General features: G+C 38.8%; 1 protein-coding gene across 1 annotated transcript in view; it reads left to right on the top strand.

Annotated features, from left to right (window-relative positions):
* CELF2 (CUGBP Elav-like family member 2) overlaps positions 1 to 22,217 on the top strand; it is a 376,889-nt gene that overhangs the window by 57,420 nt on the left and 297,252 nt on the right. The window contains exon 2 of the mRNA XM_083859037.1: positions 12,275 to 12,310. Coding sequence (XP_083715163.1) covers positions 12,275 to 12,310 — 36 coding nt within the window. The remainder of the gene's footprint in view (positions 1 to 12,274; positions 12,311 to 22,217) is intronic.

Genomic DNA, 22,217 nt, shown 5'->3' with positions numbered 1-22,217 from the left:
AGTCAAAAACCTTCAAAAGGAAAACTTGTTTTCTTTTACACCAGTGATGTGGTGGGACCAGGGGAGATTTTCCCAAATGCCCTTGTGTATCTCCTGATGCAGATAGATGGTTAGAGGAATTTTTTTCCTTAAGCATCTCAATATAAGCAGTACCGAGCTCCCGAGGATTCTGCAGCGTGGTTGGAAATCTTTGTTAGCAATCTATCCACACGTTTTTTTTAAGATGCAACCCCCTCAAAAATGTAACCCATGAGTCTTTAGATAATGTGAAAATTCTGCTTTGAATAAAATCCAGAAATGTGAATGCCTAGAGGTAGACTCTGATTTCTTCTCTCGCACCTGATTTACAGCCTCACTTTTTTCTTTCAGCTGAGTGCACGCAGCTCCTGTTTTTGAGTGCAGCCTCGCCTGTAGAACATTAAGCTGTCATTACACAGTGAACTAAAGAGGGAGTACAGATGCTTAAAGGAAGCTGCTGAGCTTCAAAACAACTGGCTGCATTTCCTGCTCCAAAACAGATCATTACTGAAAGAGCAGGGGTCAGTGTGCACCATGTTATCGATGAACGTGTGCGTGGTCCTGTGATGATAATTTCTGCATCTCTTTAGTATGTCGGATGCTTTCAGCCTTTGTCTTGATATCCCATATTCCCAACCTGTTTTAAGCTGCTCCTTTTACCCAAAAATGAATAAAGCCCATCTGTCACCGGATGCCTTCTTTCCAAAACAGAGTTTTTCAAAATGTTTCAGTCTTGGGCCAGCAGCAGAGTTAATTTAGCCTAAAACTTGGTGGACCAGAAGGGATCTTTTGAACTGCTGAGATAGGGCTGGGTTTTTGCCCTGCTTGCTGGCACAAAACTTAGCCCCAGTTGTAAGAAGCTGTGCTTCTAGGTTTTTTTGTCTTTGTAGTTTGGGGAAAGTGTGGATGCCTACCTCAAATCAGCAGAGAAGGCTCTCTGAAAGAACTGTATGGTTTTTAAAAAGGGGGTTTCACCAAGATGGACAAAAATGCACAAGAAGTGAGTGGCAGATATATTCAAGAGTGAAAAGAAATTGGGTGGAATCACTCACAGAAAAAAGAAAAGGTAAAATTGATGGCTGAGTACACAAGCAAACATGCTGAGGTGTACGTATAATAGAAATTAAACTCATTCCTGCAGGTAGCAATAAGAAATCAAAACTTGTTGTTTTATTGTGTGGAGAATCTCGTGATAACTGGCATGTTCTAAATAAATCATTCACTTCAAATGGCAGCACTGTAGCAAAAATGTATCTATTACAGGGCTGCTAATAAGCAAATGTGAGCAGTATTTTTTGACAGCAGGCTGTGATTGTTTTTTAATAAATCTGTGTTAAGTAGGAAAGGAATAAAAGCTGACACCCAAATAGAAATTCACTTTGGCTCTTGTTTTCTCACTCCAAGTATAGACGGATGCATTGACCCAGATCAGAAATTCTTGAAGGATAATTCTGGTTAGTAGAAGCCAACATGGAACCAAATGTGTATACATTTGTGTATGTGTTCCCAGAAAACTTAATGATACCATTGCAAGTGCTGAACATGTTCCCCACTCCTCTTTGTTAATACAGTGTTGCTTATGCTCTGCAATAAACTATTATTTCTGTGCTATTTCTGTAATTACATTTAATAATCATCTCTCACAGTCCAATAGTATCAAATGTAGGAGTCTTTTCAACAAACCATGATAAATAGCTCCTTGCCGAACTGTTGTACTTGAGGAAGCTTTATGGCTCTCTTTGTAAGATTTGTCATTTTCTTAATGCAGCTTCAAAAAGCTTCTGAGCTTTGTTATGGACCCTCACTGTATTTTTCCCTTCCCCCTCTGCCTTCGAGTGTAGCTGGGTAAATGAAACTTAATGTGCCATTTCCAAGCACTGTGACACTCCTCCAGGGCTGGTTACATTTACCATTGCTGAAGTCTAAATAAGTGAGTTTTAATGAGCAGGAATGGTTGCTAATAGCCGATTCAGGTACTTAGTAGTCCATGTTATTTAACTGTGGTAGAATTACAGAACATAAATGGTCTGATGATTAATAGATGAACCTGCTACATATTGCAGTCTAATAGTTTTTGCCATTAAAGAACTATCTTAACATCTTTGGGTTTGGATGTGGCTGGGGAGAAAAGGGCTTGCTTGTAGATTTATATCTGGTAACTTACACTTTAAAACACTTTATATCGTAATTTCACAACACCATTGCTATATTGTTCAGTAACATTTATGAACTTGTTAGAGAACAATGGTACTTGTGTACTTCCATTTCCTGAGGTGGACAGCTCAGCAGATTTATTCTCTCTGGTTAGGGTTGTCAAAAAGAAACTCAACCCATCCTTTTAAGGTCAGAAATAAGAAGACAGGGAGTTAGATCTTAATCTCTTTTCTGTTCCTGTCCCATTAATTTTGGGCAGCGGTAGACAGACCAATAAGAACAAAAGCTGACTGTGTTGTTTTGAACATTTCTGATTTGTGGGAGGACAGGTGGCAAGAGAGAAAAAAAAGAGACAAAAAATAACAGATGAACAACAAATGAGCAAGAATGAAGAAATAATAGCGTCCAACATCTGTTGCAGTTTGTGCTGAGATACTCCAGAAGATACCACAGTATTTATGGAAATAGTATGAGGACTGTTTTGAACTGCAGCTAATGGGACACAGACTCCTGACTGGCAGCCTTGTTCAGAATCCTTTCCACATTTTTCCTGTTCTCTTCCATGTTTCAACCTGGCATAATTGTATTTTGGATTACAAGGAAGAGATGTCAGGACAGAGAAAAGCTAAGAAGTAAATTTACCCTTGATTAACAACCACAAAAAGGAAGTAGCCATTTCAGCAGGTGGATGAAAAGACAATATGGACAAACATCTTAAGGAAATGTTAGCAAAATTCATATTCCAGGTAGACAAGCTGTGTTCAGTAGTTCCTGTATCCATCTGGTGAAAATAGTGCTGAAGGAGAGCAGGCTTTTCCAAACCCAGTGAATGCTTCTACAGAGGCAGGACAAAAGTAGTGGCAGCATTTATCAGAGCTGGTTTGTGTTTCCATAGCTGGCAGGGTAGGCAGGAGAGTTTGCATCTGCCCATGCTACAGTGTGTGGCCATGCTCAGCACCTCTCCTACAGTGTGGAAGCTTAGCAGGAGCTGATCTTGAAGGATTTCCTGAATTTGCTCCTTCTGAGCGGAAAAATACAGCAAGAGTGCACTGCTCTCAAAACTGAAAGTGGGAAGAGGCTGCCCTCACCCAAAGCCTGGAGATTTGTAGCATTTTCAGCAGGGTTGTTGTTTTTTTGGGGTGTTTTTATTGGCCATGCTTTTTTAAAAAAAAATTTGTTTGGTTTTGTTTGTGTTTTTTCCCCCTGGTAGTTGCCGATGCCATTCCAGTATTTTTGCATACTGAACTGGGCAAACAAGACCATCCCCTTCCTAACTTATGCTGGTTCTCCCAAGATCCCTGTACTTAGCATCCTACTTTGTTCTAGAAGTTCTTCCTTCACAAAACTTCAGAGATCCCCAAATGCCCATCTCAGCCCAGCCTGCATTGCCCAAGAAAATGAGTAACTATTTGAATACATAATAGCTGAAGTATCCAAGTTGTTTAGCTTCAGTAATGTATTTTGAGACCAAGATGAGATGTCATTTCCAAGCTTGGCATTTCTTGGCAGGGAATCAAGAGTTACTTCTCTGAAATAAGTTTAAATAAAGTCTCCAAACTTTTTGAGTGGCTTGAAGTTTGTGTATATTAGTGAAAACATCTGACACCAGGGAACACCAGAGTTTTGAACTGTTGGCATTGTGAGTTTTGTGAGGGAAATATGGGCAGGAAGAGTGAGCTGTGGGCATTCAACAGAAAACAGTTGTTAAGGTGGATATTTGTTTTTGACATTCATCACTGAAGACATCAACTTTTGACCCAACTAATGGCTCATCATAAAGACACTTGTGTAAATTGTACACATAACTGGGCCTCTCACCCTACACAAGTGTGGCAAAGTCTTAAACATCTGAAGATACTTACTGAAGCCCTGTAGAACATGTCAGAAACTAGAGAAATAATTTAGGCTCTCACTATCTACAGAAGTTGAACAATTTCCATGTCTTTTTGTGTATTTCTCATGCAGCCTTGTGAATGTATGACTTCCTTGGGGTTGCTCAGCCTGGAGATGAGAAGGCTCCATGCAGCCCTATAGCACCTTCCAGTACCAGAAAGGATCTACAAGAAAGAAAAGGAGGGACTCTTTCTTGAGGAGTGTTGTGACAGAAAGGGATACAGATTTAAACTGAGGAGGGTAGATTTATATTAAATATTAGGAAGAAATCTTTCCCTATGGGGGTGGTGAGGCCCTGGCACATGTTGTCCAGAGAAGCTGGGGCTGCCACATCCCTGGAAGTGTTCCAGGCCAGGTTGAATGGGGCTTTGAGCAACCTGGTCTAGTAGAAGGTTCCCTGCCCATGGGGTGATCTTCCAGCTCAAACCATTTTATGACTCCATAATTCTTCTGTAGAATTAGCACATGGCCCAGAATTCTCCTGCAGTTCTATATTTGCACAACTAAGTGTGACCCGAAGTTGCTGCTGAGACTTTGGGTGTGATTCCCCTCCTTTCCTTGGCACAGTGAGAAGAGATGGTGGTAAAGTAACACTGCACCAGAGGCAGTGTAGCATGAGCTACAGGTCACTCAAATACCAAATGTGTGAGATTTTCTACCCTGGGAGATTACAGCAGGTTCAATGAGCATATGGGGAGGAACATCTGCTCTGTTTTGGATGATCTTTCTTCTCATTTTGGAGAGAGACAGAGGATATTTTCCTCCTACTGAGCTCCTTGAGGCAGTTGCCTGTGCAACGTTTCTTCCTCTTCCTGTGCTAACAGGGTGAGGGTGTTGGAGTGGTACCATGCTGGATTTTCCCCCATGTTCTTCCTGCTGCTTGCTGTGTCCTAGAGAGACAAATCCTGTACCCACAGTGCTTTCTTTCTTCATTTCCAAGCCTGTAACTTTCAAAATGCACCACTTGCCTGAGAAAACACGTGGCAACAGCCACATCCACAAAGGCAGGGTCTGACCTTGGAGCAAAGCACCAGAGTGGGATCTTCATTTCCTCTCCATGCCCTGGCATTTCTCCCTAATGACCCTGGCTGAATTGCATCCCATCTGTGTCCCATTACCAGTCTCTCAAATGGACACTGATGTGTTTCTCCCACCTATTAATTTCTATCTTGCTCTTTAACAGGAGAGCAAAAGATGTATGAGATAGAAGTTTCATGTGATGTCCTTGGTCGGTAGTTAGACAAGGGGCCAGAATCTTAGCTGGGAGTGGTAGTTAAATTGCAAGGAGTGAGAATTTGGCCTGAATTATGCTTGCAATTATAACTTGCAATTATTGTAAGTTATAATATTGCTGTCTTCAAAGATGTTGGGGTGAAGGGTAAATCAAAACCTAATCTTTTATAAAATTTATAAAATAGTCACAATGATGAGGGCAGGTTTTATTTGGAGTATTATGGTACACAGGATGTACACTGAACTTGAACAGTTTTTCATGGCAGGTGTTATCACTGACTGCATAGAGATTTCTTTCCGCATACCTAAGGAGGAATAAAAAATTCAGAAGTAGCAAATTTAGAATACCGAAAAATGCAGCTTTTAAAAATAATCGTGGGAGAAAACAACAAGCATGTTTGCTCATGTCCTTTATCTCAGTCAGCTAATCTTGCAGAATGTCACATTGCATAGAAATAGATTTTTACATATGAACTTGTTACATCACTTCCTAAAAAAAGAGTATTTAGCTTGTACTTAAATAGCACATTCAGAGACTGTTTATGCAGAATTTCTGCTGCAAATGTGTGATCCTTGTTAGATAGCTAAGCTCGGTGTGAAGATACAACATGGCATTGTATTTATTTGCTGCTTACTGTGTGAAAGAGAAAATACTTACTGAAGTATCAGTTTGAAATCTTGATAGTTTTTAATAGTTTAAGCATTTTAAAAGATGAAATTGGTTTTGACCATTTTGATCTCTAGTTGGCATAGGGATCAATTCTACCAAAAAGATATGTAAAGAGCATGAGGTATGGAGAAAACAAAGCCTTCTCTGAAATCTATCAAATTAATCATAGCAAAACTGCATCCAGAATTTAAACCCTATATTGTATCCAAATGTAGCCAGTTTATGTTGCTGCACGCAAACAAATCTGAGATACTATCCAATTTAAGACCAGTGAAATGCTCTTGTGTCTCACAACAGCATTTCAATACACACTATTAATTCTTCCCAGTCAAGGCAGACACAGTCCCCACTGTGATTTTAGGAAGAGCAGAGACAACAATGTGTCTTTGGAGGTGCCATTTTTCACCTGGAATGCGAAATCAATGTCCTGACCATTTGTGGTCATTAAAAATCCCACTGCACCATTCTGCAAGAGCAGAGGCATTGACTCCCAAGTCTTGGTGAAACTCCAAGAAAGTAATTATATTCCTCCTGATACCACCTTCCTTTTAAAGCTAATTTAAAATTCCTCTTTAGCTGTTCTCCCCTGCTTTGAGTGGAAAATCCTTCTTATCCCTTTGTAAACTTTTCTTTAGTTCTGCTTTATACTGCCAATTAGGAGTTGTCTTTTGCCACATTGCTGAGGCATGTCGAGGAGCAGAGAATGTGTCTGCAGTTGTGGACCCTAGAATTAAAAAAGTTTTATTGATGGTCTGGTTGAGTGGTGTTGTTCAGCAACAAATTTTCGAGCCTTCTCCACCCCAATTTTCTTGTGTTCCTCAGTTGGTGGTGCAGTGTCTGTGTGTAGGCAGAACCAGGAAAAAGTGGTCAAATGCATCAGGTGAGTTGTTTGTTCTGGCAAGTCAGATTTGCCCCTAGGGCAAAGCAAAGAACTACTCATGGTTATGAAATATTTGGAATTATTTCAAGGTAGAACTTCCTAGTTGTCAACAGTATTGCAATTTGTTATATACATCAGCACTCTTGGCATTATCAGTTATGCCCACTGGATATTCCTGGAAAAAAATACCTGTAACTTTTCAAGTGATCATCCAAAGTACGTCATTATTCTTCAATGTGTACTTTTTTCTTTTTACAAATACATGCCTTCCAGGAAGATCAATGCTCATGTCAGTGGCAGGATTCTGTTTAGTGAAGGGTTGAATGTTTCACCCAAATCAGAAATATCAGCTTAACCTATTGGGATTTTTTGTACTTTAAGGAAAATGAGCACAAGCAATGGAAGTTACTGCATCCCTGGGAATCAAAGGGGTCATGTTCACCTGTCCTGGAGAAGACAGGACCTTTTAACTCTCCTGGCTGAAATGTTGACTTCTGCTTCTGATGCCTTAAACATCAGGGTTGACATCCTTAACCTCAGGTTTAGGACACCTCTCTTTCCAAACTGGGAGAATCCCCTGTTCTGCATCCTGGGACTCTTCTGCTTGCATTTGAGCTGCATTCTTATCAGCACACCATGCAGATCCCTTCTCCAGCTTTGCCCTTATCCTCATGTGCCTTGTGTGCCGTAGGCGGGCTTTATCCTCTCCCCAAAGTGTGAGATGGAAAAAGGAAGAACGGTAACGCGATTGCAGGAATGTGTTGCTGCCTTTTTTTGCATCTTCCCCAGCACCCTGACAGATTGCATAGCTAGAATCCATATGCTTTCCTTTTCAGAACAAAAATTGTTCTCGGTGGAGACCTAAAGCTTCCGAATCACTAAGGGTCATGATCCCACAGAACTAAAAGATGATTTCTAAGTGTAGTCTTGACTTACATGGTTTGAACTTGGTACTTGCTCAGGTTACTGGGGTGCATTTAGCCCAGATGACCTCAGCTACCCTTTAAAACCTGCCCTGTCTCTTGTGCCTCAGTTTACATCACTGCAGAAACACATCAAAAATCATCAAATGGTTTGGGTTGGAAGGGACTTTAAAGTTTATCTCATTCCAAGCTTCCTGCCATGGGCAGGGACACCTTCCATTAGACCAAGTTGCTCCGAGCCCCATCCAACCTGGTCTTGTCATCACTTCCAGGGATGGGACAGCCACAGCTTCTCTGGGCAAAATGCAAAATGTTGCAGAGTCAAACTTCAGGGCTGTGTTGTGCCAAATCCTGCATGTAGGTGGGTAACAACAGCTGCCAGTCAGCCTCAGAGAGCAGAGCACCATATGATTTCCCAGTGAACAAAACATTTAATATAAACACAACACTTTCCAGATATTACAAAGAGTTTTTCCTGAACAACTCTTTTTAAACAGAACTATTAGGCAGTAAAGTCTGTTTGCTGATCTTTATGCAGATCTTCCCACTTCCACTTCACTGTAAGGTTTTGACTAAAATATTTATACTTTTCTGCTTTGGTATACATCCTACTCCAATCCTACGGGCAGGATTTCTCAGCCTGCAGAGAGAAATGACAAAATGCCTGTGTGGTGCTTGGTTCACCCACACTGGCTCTCTGGGCTTTGACAAGAGCTACATGGTCCTCTTGAGAGTGCAGAGCCTCTGCAGTAGGTCAAAGCTCCTCACAGGTCTCAGAAACAATTGGTCACTTTGCTTTCTTGGAAGGCCCCACGGGAGCGTGCAATATTTTGGGGTGCAGACCTCCCACCCAGCACTCTCTTGGTTCCAGCAGCACCTACATCTTCCATAGGTACAGATCATGTTGTCCCAAATCTGTCCTTTTGCAGCTGAACACAAAACGCTTAGAAATTGTAAGTGACCTTTCTGGAAATGCTGCCCTGCTCTTCCATAATGTCACCCTCCTCGTCACAGCTTTTCCAGGGTCTTCAGCCAGGTCCTCTCCTTGCCTTAGCTCTGTTGAGCATTAGCTCATCCCATTTGCATTGGATTTTAGTGGAATTCAGGGCAGCTCTGACAAAGCATTCAAGTTTCCATCCTCACTCTTTTTCAAGGTCATTCTTTCATATCACAGGCAGGATGTAAAAATACATGATCTTATATTCATTTTCCCTTTGAGTATTATCTTCTTGTTTTCATCTTAGAATTTTTTGTTTCCCGTAGATACAGTAAATTGTGAGTTATATTTATTGTGTGTGTCATTGGGGAGTATTAGGGGTCTGAAAATTGGTTGTGCAAGTCTAGTTTCAGTTTCTTGAATGACTACAAAATGATCTATTATCTTTAAACAAACTTTAAGGGTTTTCTTGTTGAGTAATTTGCTCCAAAAGATTTTCTTTTTTAAACTCCTATGAAATACATTTATAGAGTGGTGTTTCAATTCCTAATATTTATAGGAACACTTACTGTGGACATTAATCATCTTCAGCAGTCCATGTACCATTTATTTTCAATGGCATGGTGGGGATAATTGTGTTTGTTTTTTGGGAAATAATATTTTTAGTTTCATAATCGAAAGTGGGGTTAATTTGTTTTTATGGTAGAAGTGTTTACTGAGTTGATGAGAAGCAGTGAAATCTTTGGATAGTTGGGAACTAATCAGACTTTTACTTGTGAGTTTGAGTTTTATTTGAGTCAGATCTGTATTTCAAAAACCCTTACCTTACATATTTTTGGTCAAAAATGGAATTTAATCTGACCAAATGTCAAATTGGCAACAAAACTAATTACATTAAAAATGTATGTTAAAGACCTGCAGTGTCTTTGCTTAACATTCTGATCACATTCAGATTTTTTTACCACTGCATCGACTATTTAATAATTGTTTCCACAATGCTAACATCCCTTGTAGAGAGGGTTATTTAACCAGAATGAAAATCTTTAGAAATTTAGATGCACCAATCACTCACTCCTCTGCTCAGAAACTGACAGTGTGGTTCCAGTTTTAACATCCTCTTTTAAACCTACATTATTCTGCTTCTTGATGCTTCCTGCAGCACCCACCCATGATTTGCCTGGTTGTCTCTTTAAGCTGGATGAGCAATTGCTATTTTATAAAATGTGCTGCCATACCCTAAAGCAATACAGTTTGTGCCATTCTCTTATTGGAACAGTAATGGGTAGCTAAAGGCCACGGAGCCCCTTTAGAAGAAGAAACAAAGAGATGCCCAGATCCAGGTTTTTTCCATCAAAAAAAACCCCATTTCAATAAAAAGAGGTGATGTGTGGGATTAACAGTGGAAGGGGGAAATGTCCTGACTGCCGGAACCATTTAGTGTTTCGGTTCTTTGATAGGTTACAAAAAATATCATATTAATTCTTTGAACTGTGTAAGTCATGAGTAGGGCTTGGAAAATAAGGCAGTGTGATACCAATGGGCAGGAGTTTAATGAAAATAAAATATCTGAACTGTTCAGCTGCATCAAATAACCCCAAAGAAACTGAGTCTGTATTGCTCTACTCTAATTTTTTTTTCTTATCTCTTTACATTCACTTGCTCTTGCTCCTGGCTCTCACCTTTGATGTCATTTATATCATGGACTTTGTTCATCACAGACACCTGTTAAATATGTACCTGTCTGCCTTAGCTGGGGTAGGAGCTGTTTTTTTCTGAGGGGGCTTAGATATCTGCTGGACTGTTGCTGAATGGTGCATGCAAGTAAAGGGTGTGAACCATTTTTTTATTTCTTGCTTAATCTTCTTTGCAACCACTGAACACAGTTCTGATCTGTGCCTTTTGAAGCAAAGCACTGGGAGGTTTAAGGCAACCTTCTGTGCCCGGCAAACTGCACAGCTTGGAGATAGAGGCTCTGAAAATGCAAAGCTGTGCACGTTTAGAGGGACCATTTCATTTCCTCTGACATTGTAATGGAGGCTACAATTGTCAGTGTAACCATTAAGGGAAAAGCCTGGTGTCACTGTGGGATGTCCAATAAATTAAAAAAAAAATTGTAATTAAAAAAATTAGACCCTCATAGCTGCTCACAGTTCATATAGTGCCAATAAAAGGACTAGAAAGACTTAGAGAGATCTCCTGAAAAGAGTTCTGAATTATTGTGGTTTTACTATATTAACTCTGTAGTTGCCTCATCAAGAAAAGTGACTTCAGAAAGTGGAGAAACTCTAGAAGAGCATTCAAAAATATATTTCTTTATTGATTTACCTTTGGATTCATAAATAAATTAGCCTTTGGGGTTCAGTCTATATATAAAAGGTTCATACTCTTGCAACAAAAATGTATAGGGTTGTTTGTATTCAATACAAAGAGATCTCTAGATCCATCGTTTTGCAAATTTCTAAGGCAAGGAAGATTTTGGGACCTATCTTAATTACTACCACCTCCTCTTACAAAAAAGATTCCCCTCCAACTAAAAGTGGATGGAAGGATTTTCTCTGCTGTAAATAATAAGAAGAAAATACTATGTTGAGAATTGTTCCATATCCTAAGTCAAATCTACAGATGTGAAATTTTGCAGTTTCTATCTCAGCTAGAGAAAGCTGGGTATGGACTAACCAGTTACCTTTCATGCAGAAAATTTGTATATTGGATATAAATTTTATAAATGGACAAGAAAACTATGGAATGAGATGGGCATCTGGTCAAGTCTAAGACAATGAAGTCTCTTAGGCCTTCCTGCTGTTTTTTAAGGTCCTATGCATGGGAGAGGAATGAGAAATGGAGTTATCCAGCTGTTTTCCTGATTCTTGGATAAGGTTTAGGCAAATTTGCTGGGGAGGGAAACAAGGACATACAGTGGTGATAAATCTGGGATGTATTTTTAAGGACTGTGTCCATAGGTAATGTATTTAATTGTGCTTTAATGTGACATACCACTACATTACCCCCCTTTCACTCTCTTGCACTCAGCTTCCCTCAAACAAATTGCACACCCACAAAGGGGTTTCAGACAAGTAAATTGGACAAAAAGTCACATATTTGGAAAATAACTGTTGTTTAAGACCAGTATAAGAACATTTAACATTAACATGGTATTTTCCCAGTGCACAAACTGATGCTAGAGCTGTGTAAAGCCTTGCTTTTGCTGCAGCACTGAAATTAAAGGGAACATTTTCCACCGGAAAGTTGGCCCAGTGCTACATTTTGTCTATGTAAGATCATGCAGTGCTGGCATTTGAAACAGTGATAATTTTATGCCTAAAAAAAATAAAATAAAAATGAGTAATTGTACCACGGAGAAGTTTATTTATCCTTAGCTCACACTTTTCCACATTCTTTTGTATGTGATCGGGGGGGCATCGCATCCGCCGGTGACGCGTTTGCGTACGGAGCTGTGGAGATATGTGTCTGCACTCCTATAAAACACAAGCAAGTACAAAGGCATCTTAAAAATTTTATAGCTGTTTAAAACACAATCTAAGTTTTCCTCCCCTTGTGTCTTTCAGAGAGACTGCCACAGAGTTATCTGGAACATTACCAAGGTAAGCAAGTCACTCTAAATGGCATCTGTGTGTCAATGTCTGGAAGGTGCTGAAAGAAGCACGACCTTTGGAGCCAGAACATGATCCTTTTCCTAAGGAAAGCTGCTGGGATACTGAGAACTCGGGGTGCAGGGAGGAGAGCTCTCCCTGCATGCCACAGACAGAAAAATGACACTGAAATGCTGGCACAGCCAAGCCCACACAGCTTAAAGCGACGGGTTGAAGTTGCTTTGAGGCTCAGCACAGTTGTGCACCTGATGAGGAAAATCCCAGCTGTGGCTTCCTTCCAGCTGTGCAATTATACCCATGGCAGGTGGTTTGGCTTTTGCTTTACATTTCACCTGAGGGATGAGAGGAGGGAAACTTGGAGGTAGGAGGAAAAAAAAAAAAAATCTGTGATCTGAAGGCATTTTCATTTGGAAAGCAGGAAAGCAGCTTAGACCAAATTCTTCTATGCTGAGAAAGCTTTTCATAAAATAACAGAACTAGACAAGACTCCCAGGCTGCGATTGAGGATTTTGAAGAGAGACCTGTCTACATATTGTCAGAGGATGCAATAAAATGCTGTAATCATGCAGATAGAGAAAAGGGTGGAGAGAAGGGAAACAAAAAAATCTGATATGGTAATCTGTCAGCAGCGATGCCTAGTGAGTTAAAAAAAGATACTCTCAGTCCTCTTGTACCTTCTGGTTTTGCTCTCTGAGGTGCAGGGGATTTTAGTGGGGTTATCATTTTGAGGGGGCTTTGCTATCCTCTGATTAAAACAGTGTTGTGGTTCAAACAACATATAATGTAAAAAGTGTATTTCAACAGGAAGGACAATTTTCTTTAAGCATGGTAATACATGCAAGTTGCTTCTGATTCTAAGGCAGAGAAAAAAATATCCACCCTTCTTTAGAGGGTATGTGGTGTAGATCAGTTGGCTTTACTATATTGATAAAATGTATATTTTCACTATTATGGTGACCTTCTTGTATAATGTACCCCTTTGTTCTGTGTGTACAAATTTATGTGATTTATATGATTCGTTCATTTAATAGATATGTTTCTTTCTATGGCTTACTATCACTTGGTCTCGGTGGTTGTGCAAGCAAATATGCTGGTGAAATGTTGCCATGTGTTTGAAGAGCTGACCAGTGGTCAGGCCTACCTGACATCAGAGATTTTGTTCATCTTCCTTGCAAAATAATTGCATTTCTTCATACACACACACACACACGCACATACAAAAAAACCCAAACCAAAACCCCAAAAACGACCAAACCAACAAACAAACAAAAAATAAATTAAAAAAACTGGAATTCGACAAGTAGCCACCTCCTTGGCCAGGAATCTTAATATTGATGCTTAGTTGTGTCTTTTATGGTTTTCATACTAAAATATTTCCATTTTCACTGCACTTGGTGAGGTATTATAGGACTAATATACTGGAAACATGGAGTCCTTACACTGCAGAAATGAATTCCACTTCAAATTAAAGTTAAAATGAGACACATAACTGCTTGAATAAACATCCTGTTTCATACTTGCCATTAATGATTGTCTAAATGTGCTTTTTGAATTATTACCACAAGGCTTTAATTTCAACTGCAGTAAGATGTCACAAGTAAAATCAGATTATACCAGCAATGTGCACAAGGCATTGTAATTGTGTTATAAATATTAAACCAAATGATCTTGTCATGATTTAAAACAAATGTTTCCAGCTAGGCGCAGGTTGGCTTGTCCTCCAGCCTTCTCCAGGATTCACCTGTTTCTGAATTTCTCTAAGCAAACAACTCCTTGGGGTTTTTAATCTTATGTTGTGATGTATTAATCTAATATTTTTGTTCTTCTTTCAAACGTCAAGTGACTCGTTTTGCTATTATTAATTCATAACAGTGAAATAGTCTAATTTCCTCCCATATTCTTCCACCTTTACCCTGAAACCACTTTACAGCATATAAAATTTTAGGTGCTGCACCTTGAAAATGATGAAATAATAATCACTTTCCCATCATTGCTGGGATTCCCATCTCTGTATCTTGTCCAGTAGGGCAGAGCAAGTCCCCTATAACTCTAAAAATACAACTCTACTTTGTCCAGCCAAATACAACGACTTTTCCCAGAGCAGTAATGACTCTTGGATATATTTGTGGCCAGGATTGATCAAATCATTTTCATGTACTCACAATCCTGGTGAAAGGGTTTTCACTGCAAGTGACATAAGTGTGACCAGATGTGTCTCTACTTGGAATATTTTGTCTGGCTGTCAAGAAAGTTTAGGCACTGGTGGCATTAATTATTTATCGTTGTTGTTGTTGTTGTTGTTGTCATTAAAAAAAAAAATCAAAAACCCCTTCTGATTTTTTCATAGACCAGTTAAAGAGGTCAGATTAGGGATTCACTCCCATAAAGCCCTGTAATTAGTCAGAAATACAGAGGAGTATATTTTGAATATTTTCTCATCTCAGTAGTAACCAAGAGAGGTTACATATGTGCATTTTTTTAAAAAAAAAAGCAAATATAATGAAGTGTCTTGGTAAATGTGGCTTTTTAATATATTCATTTTCCATTAAATACTGCTGGTGGTTCTCTAATGATTATATTTAAAGGAGGAAGAAATAACCCTTCTTCTTACCACTGAAGTATGTGTATCACTGATAGGCAAAAATAGAAAAATGTAAGTTGGTGGACATCATTTAGTAGGAAAGATAATAGATTAACTTTTCCTGTAGAAAGATATAAAAATATTCAGTACAATTATATTGTGTCAGTTCTAATTTACCAGTTATTTCTGATGATTTCAGGAAGCTCAGGCTAGAGAATGAATTGAAAATTCAGACTTAAAATGTGATAAAGAAGCTTTACAATTTTTATATTAAATGACATTATTATAGCTATGAATGTATATTGTTTTTTCGAAGAAAGGCTTTCTGTGTGCAACAGCACATCAAAGAAGAGATCTTCACAAGGAAAACTTTACAATAATATTAAGTTGTTCATTGCATGACCTATTTAGAGTACTCAGATACTTCTTGTTGTAGACTACATAATTAAATTTTAAATGGAACATGATAAAGAAATTATACTGGTGATCTCTAGAGATTTGAATACCCTATTTGGATCTTTACAAGAGTGTAGCGAAGGCATACTTTTAAAATTTAATAAAGGTCTGGCCTATTTTTTTTTTTTCCTTTCAGATGCTCTATAGCTGCTATGGCAGTTCTGTTTCAAACTGTGTTTGCTCTCAACGTTTCATAGTCAGTACCTGCAATAACAGAGCAAACTAAAAGCATTAGAAAAAATACAATTTATCTTGAGAAATGCACCATTAAGAAAATGGCAATTAATGAAGGGAGATAAACTTCTAAAATCCTGGGGAGGCTAATCTTGCAGCCAGCCTTTCCTGGACCAGCCTCTGAGCTCAGCAGTGGAGGGGAGCAGTGAATGAATGGAGTCCTGGAGCACAGTGTGAAGCCCTTTGGGCATGAGGGAGATGATGTTTGGAGCTTAAAGGAGAAAATGCTCAGCTTCAATTTCAAAGGAAGGATTTCAGTCTCTAGCCACTTCTGTTTGTTTCTGTGAAAGTTACTTTATATTTAAAGAAGAACAAATATTTTAAATATAGACTAACCGCATGGATTATTTATTTGCTTAATGCTAGGTTAGTATTAACAGAAGGAAAATCTGGGCTACTTTTCCTCTTTTATGTACTGGCTCAATTTTTCATCTCACTCAAGGGGGGAGTAAAGTTTAAACGGCCACATCCTCCTCTAAGCTGTTAAAATAAGGGGGAAAAAATCAAGCTAATAATTTGCATATACATTTTTAATGGAAAATTTTGTAGAAATATCACTGAACCACCTGCTTAAATCTTGAGCAAAACCGAGGGGATCTTGTATTTTGAGGTGAAGGCTATCTTAAAATTGCCATTTAGAAATTTTTTTATGACTGTGGGAGGAAATCTGCAGTGGATACATTGGTGTTAAAACAAGCATGTTCAAAATGGAAATGTAAATCTTTGGCTAATCCTCGAATTTCAGTCATCTACAAATTTAATATATTTTAAGCCTGTGGTCTGGAGTAGAGTACAAACTTTGGCCCTCTAGAGTTGGGGTTTTATTCTCCACCATTTCATAAATTTCTTTAATAATATCTTAGTTCTCTTTACTGTAGGGGCTTCTGTTCTCAGGTGTCTAAAGCATTTTGAAAATAGAATTTAAGTACTGAAGTCACTTTGCTGCTTTTGAAAAATGTTAACCTGCAACTTCCCCATTATTGAAATCTAATGCAACTAAGCTTTTATCTAAAGCAGAAAGAAGAATTGACAACCCACCATATGACAAGCAAAATGAAATCTCTTGATCACTATCTGTCAGCAGTCTTTCTAATACCATTGTGTTAGGGAATGATATGTCTTCCAAGAAGCTCAGTACACAAGGTTTTGAATCATTTCTGTCTTGACAGCCTAACACAAGTAACTACTTGTAAGTGCTTGGATGAATTATAAAATCTATGTGGTTCTGTAGAGTGAGTTAATAAAACATCTATGAGCATTTTAATTACTATGAAATGAAAAGGAGTTTTTCTTGACAGTAATAGGGGCATGGTCTGAAGACCAACCTGACGTGCTGTTTTCACTGGGCTTGCACGGATGGTGGGAGTTGGGGTTACCTTCTGTGTTTGCACTTTTGGTTCCCTCCCAGCTGAGATATTCTGGCAAGCAGCTTCTCTCCCTCTGAGAACACCAGGTCATACCTTTCACCCCTCATGTTTTCATGTCCTCTCATGTCACTGGTGCTGCTTTGTCAGCTATGTCAGGCTTGAACGCCCACCCGCCTACGCCAGGCATGTCTCTGCCAAAGTATGACAGAATTTTCCATACCCTCACATAACATTTACTGAAGCTTTATTCTCCTTTAAATAAAGCAAGTATTTGGCACAGTCCATTTGTGATCCTCTCTTCTAATGGAGAAGTTTTGCTTTCCACCTTCGAAAAAATCCTTTCGCAAAACTCATTTTAGTTTTAGAGGCGTATAAATAATTGGTCAAGAAAACATTGCTCATCCCGGATGGCAGGCAGTGCTAGCTGATAATATTAAAATATCTTGAATGTCAAACTATATGCAGCAATCCAGAGCTAGTCTTTGGAAATGATATCATCTTCTATCTTTTCCTAAACCTCATCATTAAAAAGAAAAGAAAAAGATTTCAGCCCTCGATATTTAAATGTTCTCAAGTCAACTGTCTTAAAGAGCAGATTTTCCATAATTTGGATGCCTGCTATTTTCTAAAGAAAGTAGTTATTTTGAAATGAGACTTGAATTTAACTAATCACTCCCTTATTTGAAAAAAAAAAAAAAAAAAAGTAAAAGAATCTCATGTTTGACCTTTCTCTTTGCCTCAGATGTTCATTTTGAAGCATTTCTTCTTTCATCTAACCTTTGAGCTGCTTTTCTGTACTGGAAGCAGGACTGCCTATGCCCCATTGTATCTACTGTAGAGGAATGCTGTGATGGTGCTTGGTCTTTGAAGCACTGGAATATAAATTACAATAATTATTTGAGGTGGTAACAAGTTTGATGTTATTGTAAGAGAATCTGGAGGTTTTGAGGAAATAATACACAAGGTCTCTTCACTATTCTGATTTTTATTTTTCCTGAGTAAAGCTTCAGTATCCTTAAAATGCAACATGGAGCTATTCCTTGTAGTAGCTGTTGGCATGTCTCTTTTTGGTGTTTTACAGCCATTTTGAAATATGTGTTCTACAGCTAATGATAATCTTAAAACACACTTATGTGCAATCTGATCTCTTTCTAAAGAGATATTTTTAAAATCTTAAGAGGAGCCTAAGGAGCATAGAGGTGATTATCCATATGTGCTTACTGATGACTTGCATTCAAAAATTACAAAGACACCAATGGCAGGATTCATATTGCCTAAATTTAGCTTTCACAAAAGTCCTCTCTCAAAAGAACCAGGGGAGAAATGGAGAGAAATAGGTGCCTCATCTCAGGACAAGGTGAAGATCCTTGGGAATTGTTTGTCTTTCTCCATTGCCTGAAAATGGAGCCTGGGGGAATAGCACAGACTAAATGTTTCACCTGATGAGAGCTTTAATATAAGGTGAGCAGCCCGACTTTTATAAGTGTTAAAGTGCCAAGTGACGTAAGCTGATGCCTTCTGGAGTTTTGAGGACATTGGCATGCTTAACCTCAAAAAAACTTTCAATATTTCGTACTGACTTCCTAAATATAGATCCTGGGAAGGAGGGGGGAAAGTCAGACAGAAATCATTGTTGGACTTGATACAGCTCTGACCCAGAATGTAGGAGCTCTTCTCACAGTGCAGAGCCCTCAGAAATCACAGCCCTGAAATGGTTCCTAATCATACATAGACTTTGAATCTTAAAACTGAGTGTAAGTGATTTTACTCAGAGTCCTGGTTTTGGAACCCACAACTATTTTTCCCCAGCAACTGTAGGCATCTCTCACAAACGTTAATGAATTTGACAGCAGATTTTTATCTTAAAAGTCTGGTAGAGCTTTTGTTTTTATTCCCTATTGTGAAGCTCTAAAACTAGAGACATATTCCCTTCTCTTTTTTTTTTTTTCTTTCTCTGTTATTCACCTTAACCAGACTTCCAAGCATCTTTTAAACTTGTCTCACAAAGCATTGCTAAACGTGCCCAATGAGGATAATGTGCAGTAGAAATGAAAGGACTTAGATCTCTTCATTTCCATTCCTGAAGGTGAATTCCAAGATCGCGATTATTTTTATTTATACAGTGCCTAAAGAGTACTAAATACTTTATGGAACAAATAAAAGACCTCTTGTAAAAAGCACGCACTCCTATAATCTAATTTTAGTCTCAAATCAGGCAGCATGAATGCTAAGCAGCAGGGCTTGAAGAAACACAGAAGGTGTATGAGGGCCACGCTAACAAGATTGGGCAGTTATTTAGGTTCATTATCTGTCCCATTTAATAGCCCTGCAATATCTTGCTGGTTTAAGTTAAATTTACATTAGCCTGTGGAGAACATTTGACTGACACAAGAATGATACTTCTTGGGTTTGCTCAAAAAAATGAGCCTTTGAAAAGGATTTTGAATGGAGATAGAGAATGGAACCATTGCAGGTGCCATTTGAGATGGCATTCCAGTGTAAGAAGCAGCAAATGAAACCAGCTTAAAATACTCAGCCTATTTCCCCCTCCTCACTTCATTTCCCAGCTCCATCAAAATACTTGTGTTCCAAGTTAGTGCTTTGTACGTATCCTTTGCTTAAGTGTGGCTTTAGCCCTTAAAACCATCAGAATAATGTTAGTTAGAAATTCAGTGCAAAGAATGAAACTTGTGGGAATAACTCCAGATGTAATTATACATCTGTGGGGGAAAGAGAAGTGTTCACACATCAGGTTCTGGAGAAGCAAACCAGCAACTGAAGTGGAGATTTGTTAACATGGCAGAGAAGCTCTATCTTACTACCTTTGCTGTAGCATGAACAAGACATGTGTCACTTATTATGTAATATAGAGTATTATATCATATGTTTTATAAATAGTTAGAAGTTAACGGCTCATATACAGAATTCTTAGCACCATCCTTGCCATTGGTCCCAGAAGAGCCGTAGCAAGAGACATGGATGGAGCAATGTCAGGAGACCCACACTGCTCTGCCTAAGACAGCAGAGACTCTGGTTTAATGCTCTCTTCAACATTCTCTGCCTTCTGAGCATTGCTTTTATTTATGAAATCACTGCTATTGTAGCATTTACAAAAATTGCAACTATTTGAATGTTTCCAAAAGATTTGCTATAAACTAAAAGCAAATCTTAGACAATTCTCAGTAAATTATTGAAAGAGGTTTAAAAAAAAAAACCAACCTAACACATTCCCTGGTGTTCAAGGTTAACACTTTATACTTCATCTACATTATATTAAAAACATTTTTACTGGAGTCCATAAATGTTACACATTTTAAAAGGCAATGAGCGCAGTGGGACTAGAAATGTGTTGCATAAAGCCAGACATGAGACCTGCAAGCAGTAATTGCTGCCTGGCTCTTTTTTTATTATTATTTTTTGAGGGTGCTGACTTGAGATTGCTTCTGTGAGGTGATACCCATTTTTCTGGTTATATCTTGCCATCGGAAGCAGGCAGCCCCTAAGGTTTTCCTGTGGTCAGCAGCAGACTCTGAGCCCCAAACTCCCGTGGTGGGAGCAACGTCTCATCGCTGTAATTCTCTTACTGGCAGGGAGGTTTTGCTGGTTTGGAGCCACAGAGGACCTACCCCACTTTCCTGTGTACATTCTCCCAGAGCATTTTGCAAGTTGTGCCCTGCACAGCACTTCTACAGCAGCAAAGTGGTGTTTCTCATCACCAGGCTATAATGGAAAATATTTTTCATCCAGATCCCTTTCAACTTTTAGAGCTCCCTCAACATTTCGTGCAGGGAACGTTTAAGGCTCTGCAAAGCTGTGATGTAAAGTGGGTGCAAATCGTGGCTTTTTGCTGCAATCTAACCTTAATGAATGCCCGTGGAGAAAGGAAGAGGGAAAACAAGACTAGGCTTTACCTGGCACAGAAAAAAACAACCCTAAAAGCAGAGACCTTTCAGCCCTGTCTGTATATTTTGCTTCTGAACTTTTAGATACAAATGCCACAATGGCTCACATGCTCAATTTTGGAGAACAGTCCTGCTGATACCAAAGTGATTGCACAAGTCAGTGCAATTTTAGTATGAGTATTGCTGCTTACTCATTGCTGTGAGATGAATATCCTCTGATTTGATCCCAGCATTGCCACTAAGACTATAGACAGCTCTACTTGATCAAGAAAGAAGAATAAACACATAGCAGCTCAGTTTTGGTAGCATCCTCTTGAAACATGAACTGAGAATCATAAACTGGAAGCTTAATAGAAGGCCCTAAATGGCTCCAATACTATTTAGAGGTATGGGTTTGGTTAATTGAAAGTGCTGGACAACTGCAGGTGCCACTGACTTTGGTTCAAAGGATAAATGTGCTTTTCTGAACCAAGCTATTAATTCAAGATCTTAAAAGGTGTCTGTGACATTTAGGAAACTTTCTGTGCTTGGAGCTCAGGAGCTCATCTTTTAACTAGCTGCTCAAAATTTGGTTTCTTTTTTAAGCTTGTCTGTTGTGGGATGCAGATGCACCTGGCCTGATGTGCTCCTGGATGCCAAAGGACCTATGCCTTGCTCAAATCTGCATCTGCTGGCAGATTTCATTCCAGGATTGCATGGAGCAGTAAGCAGAAGTTCCTGCAACTATAAAGTTTCATTTAACAAAAATGAAATATTATTATTCATGTCATGAGTAATTGAATCCCCAGATGTTCTCATTTTCTATCAATGGCTGGAGACAATATGACTCTAGATAGGCTGTGACAACATGAATTGATTTCTTTCTCTTTTTTTTTTCCTTTATTTTTCTTTTTTTTTTCTTTTTTTTTTTTTATTTCAAACCTGCAAAGTGTCTGTGGGTTGGTTTTTTTTAGCTGATTGCTTGGATCTGACATTACAGGCTGTGCAGCTGTAAAAAAGACCTTCTCATTTTCATTGAGAATAAGTAAAATAAAACATCACAGATATAGCATTGCTTTTCCCTGGTCCTGCCCCTGTTTATTTCTGCAGAGATAACAGGGACAGAGCAATTGAATTTGGAAAGAAAACTGCAAGAAGAGATGGTTGCTGCTAACACTGAATATTCAGAATGTAATAATAAAAGTAATAAGGTTGCTAAAAAGCCACCTGTTACTCTTTTTTTTTGTTTTTCTCTAAACCATAGAATTTAATTTTTTGTCTCTGAATTTATGGCAGAGATGAGAAGTCCAGCTCCTTAGAAACCTTATTACATGCAAGGCAGTAATTCCTTGTTAAAGTTAAGTAGGAAAAGAAGCTAC

The sequence above is a fragment of the Zosterops lateralis genome (genome assembly GCF_965231275.1).
Source record: "Zosterops lateralis genome assembly, chromosome: 4".
NCBI lineage: Eukaryota > Metazoa > Chordata > Aves > Passeriformes > Zosteropidae > Zosterops > Zosterops lateralis.
This window is presented reverse-complemented; position numbering and strand designations above follow the sequence as displayed.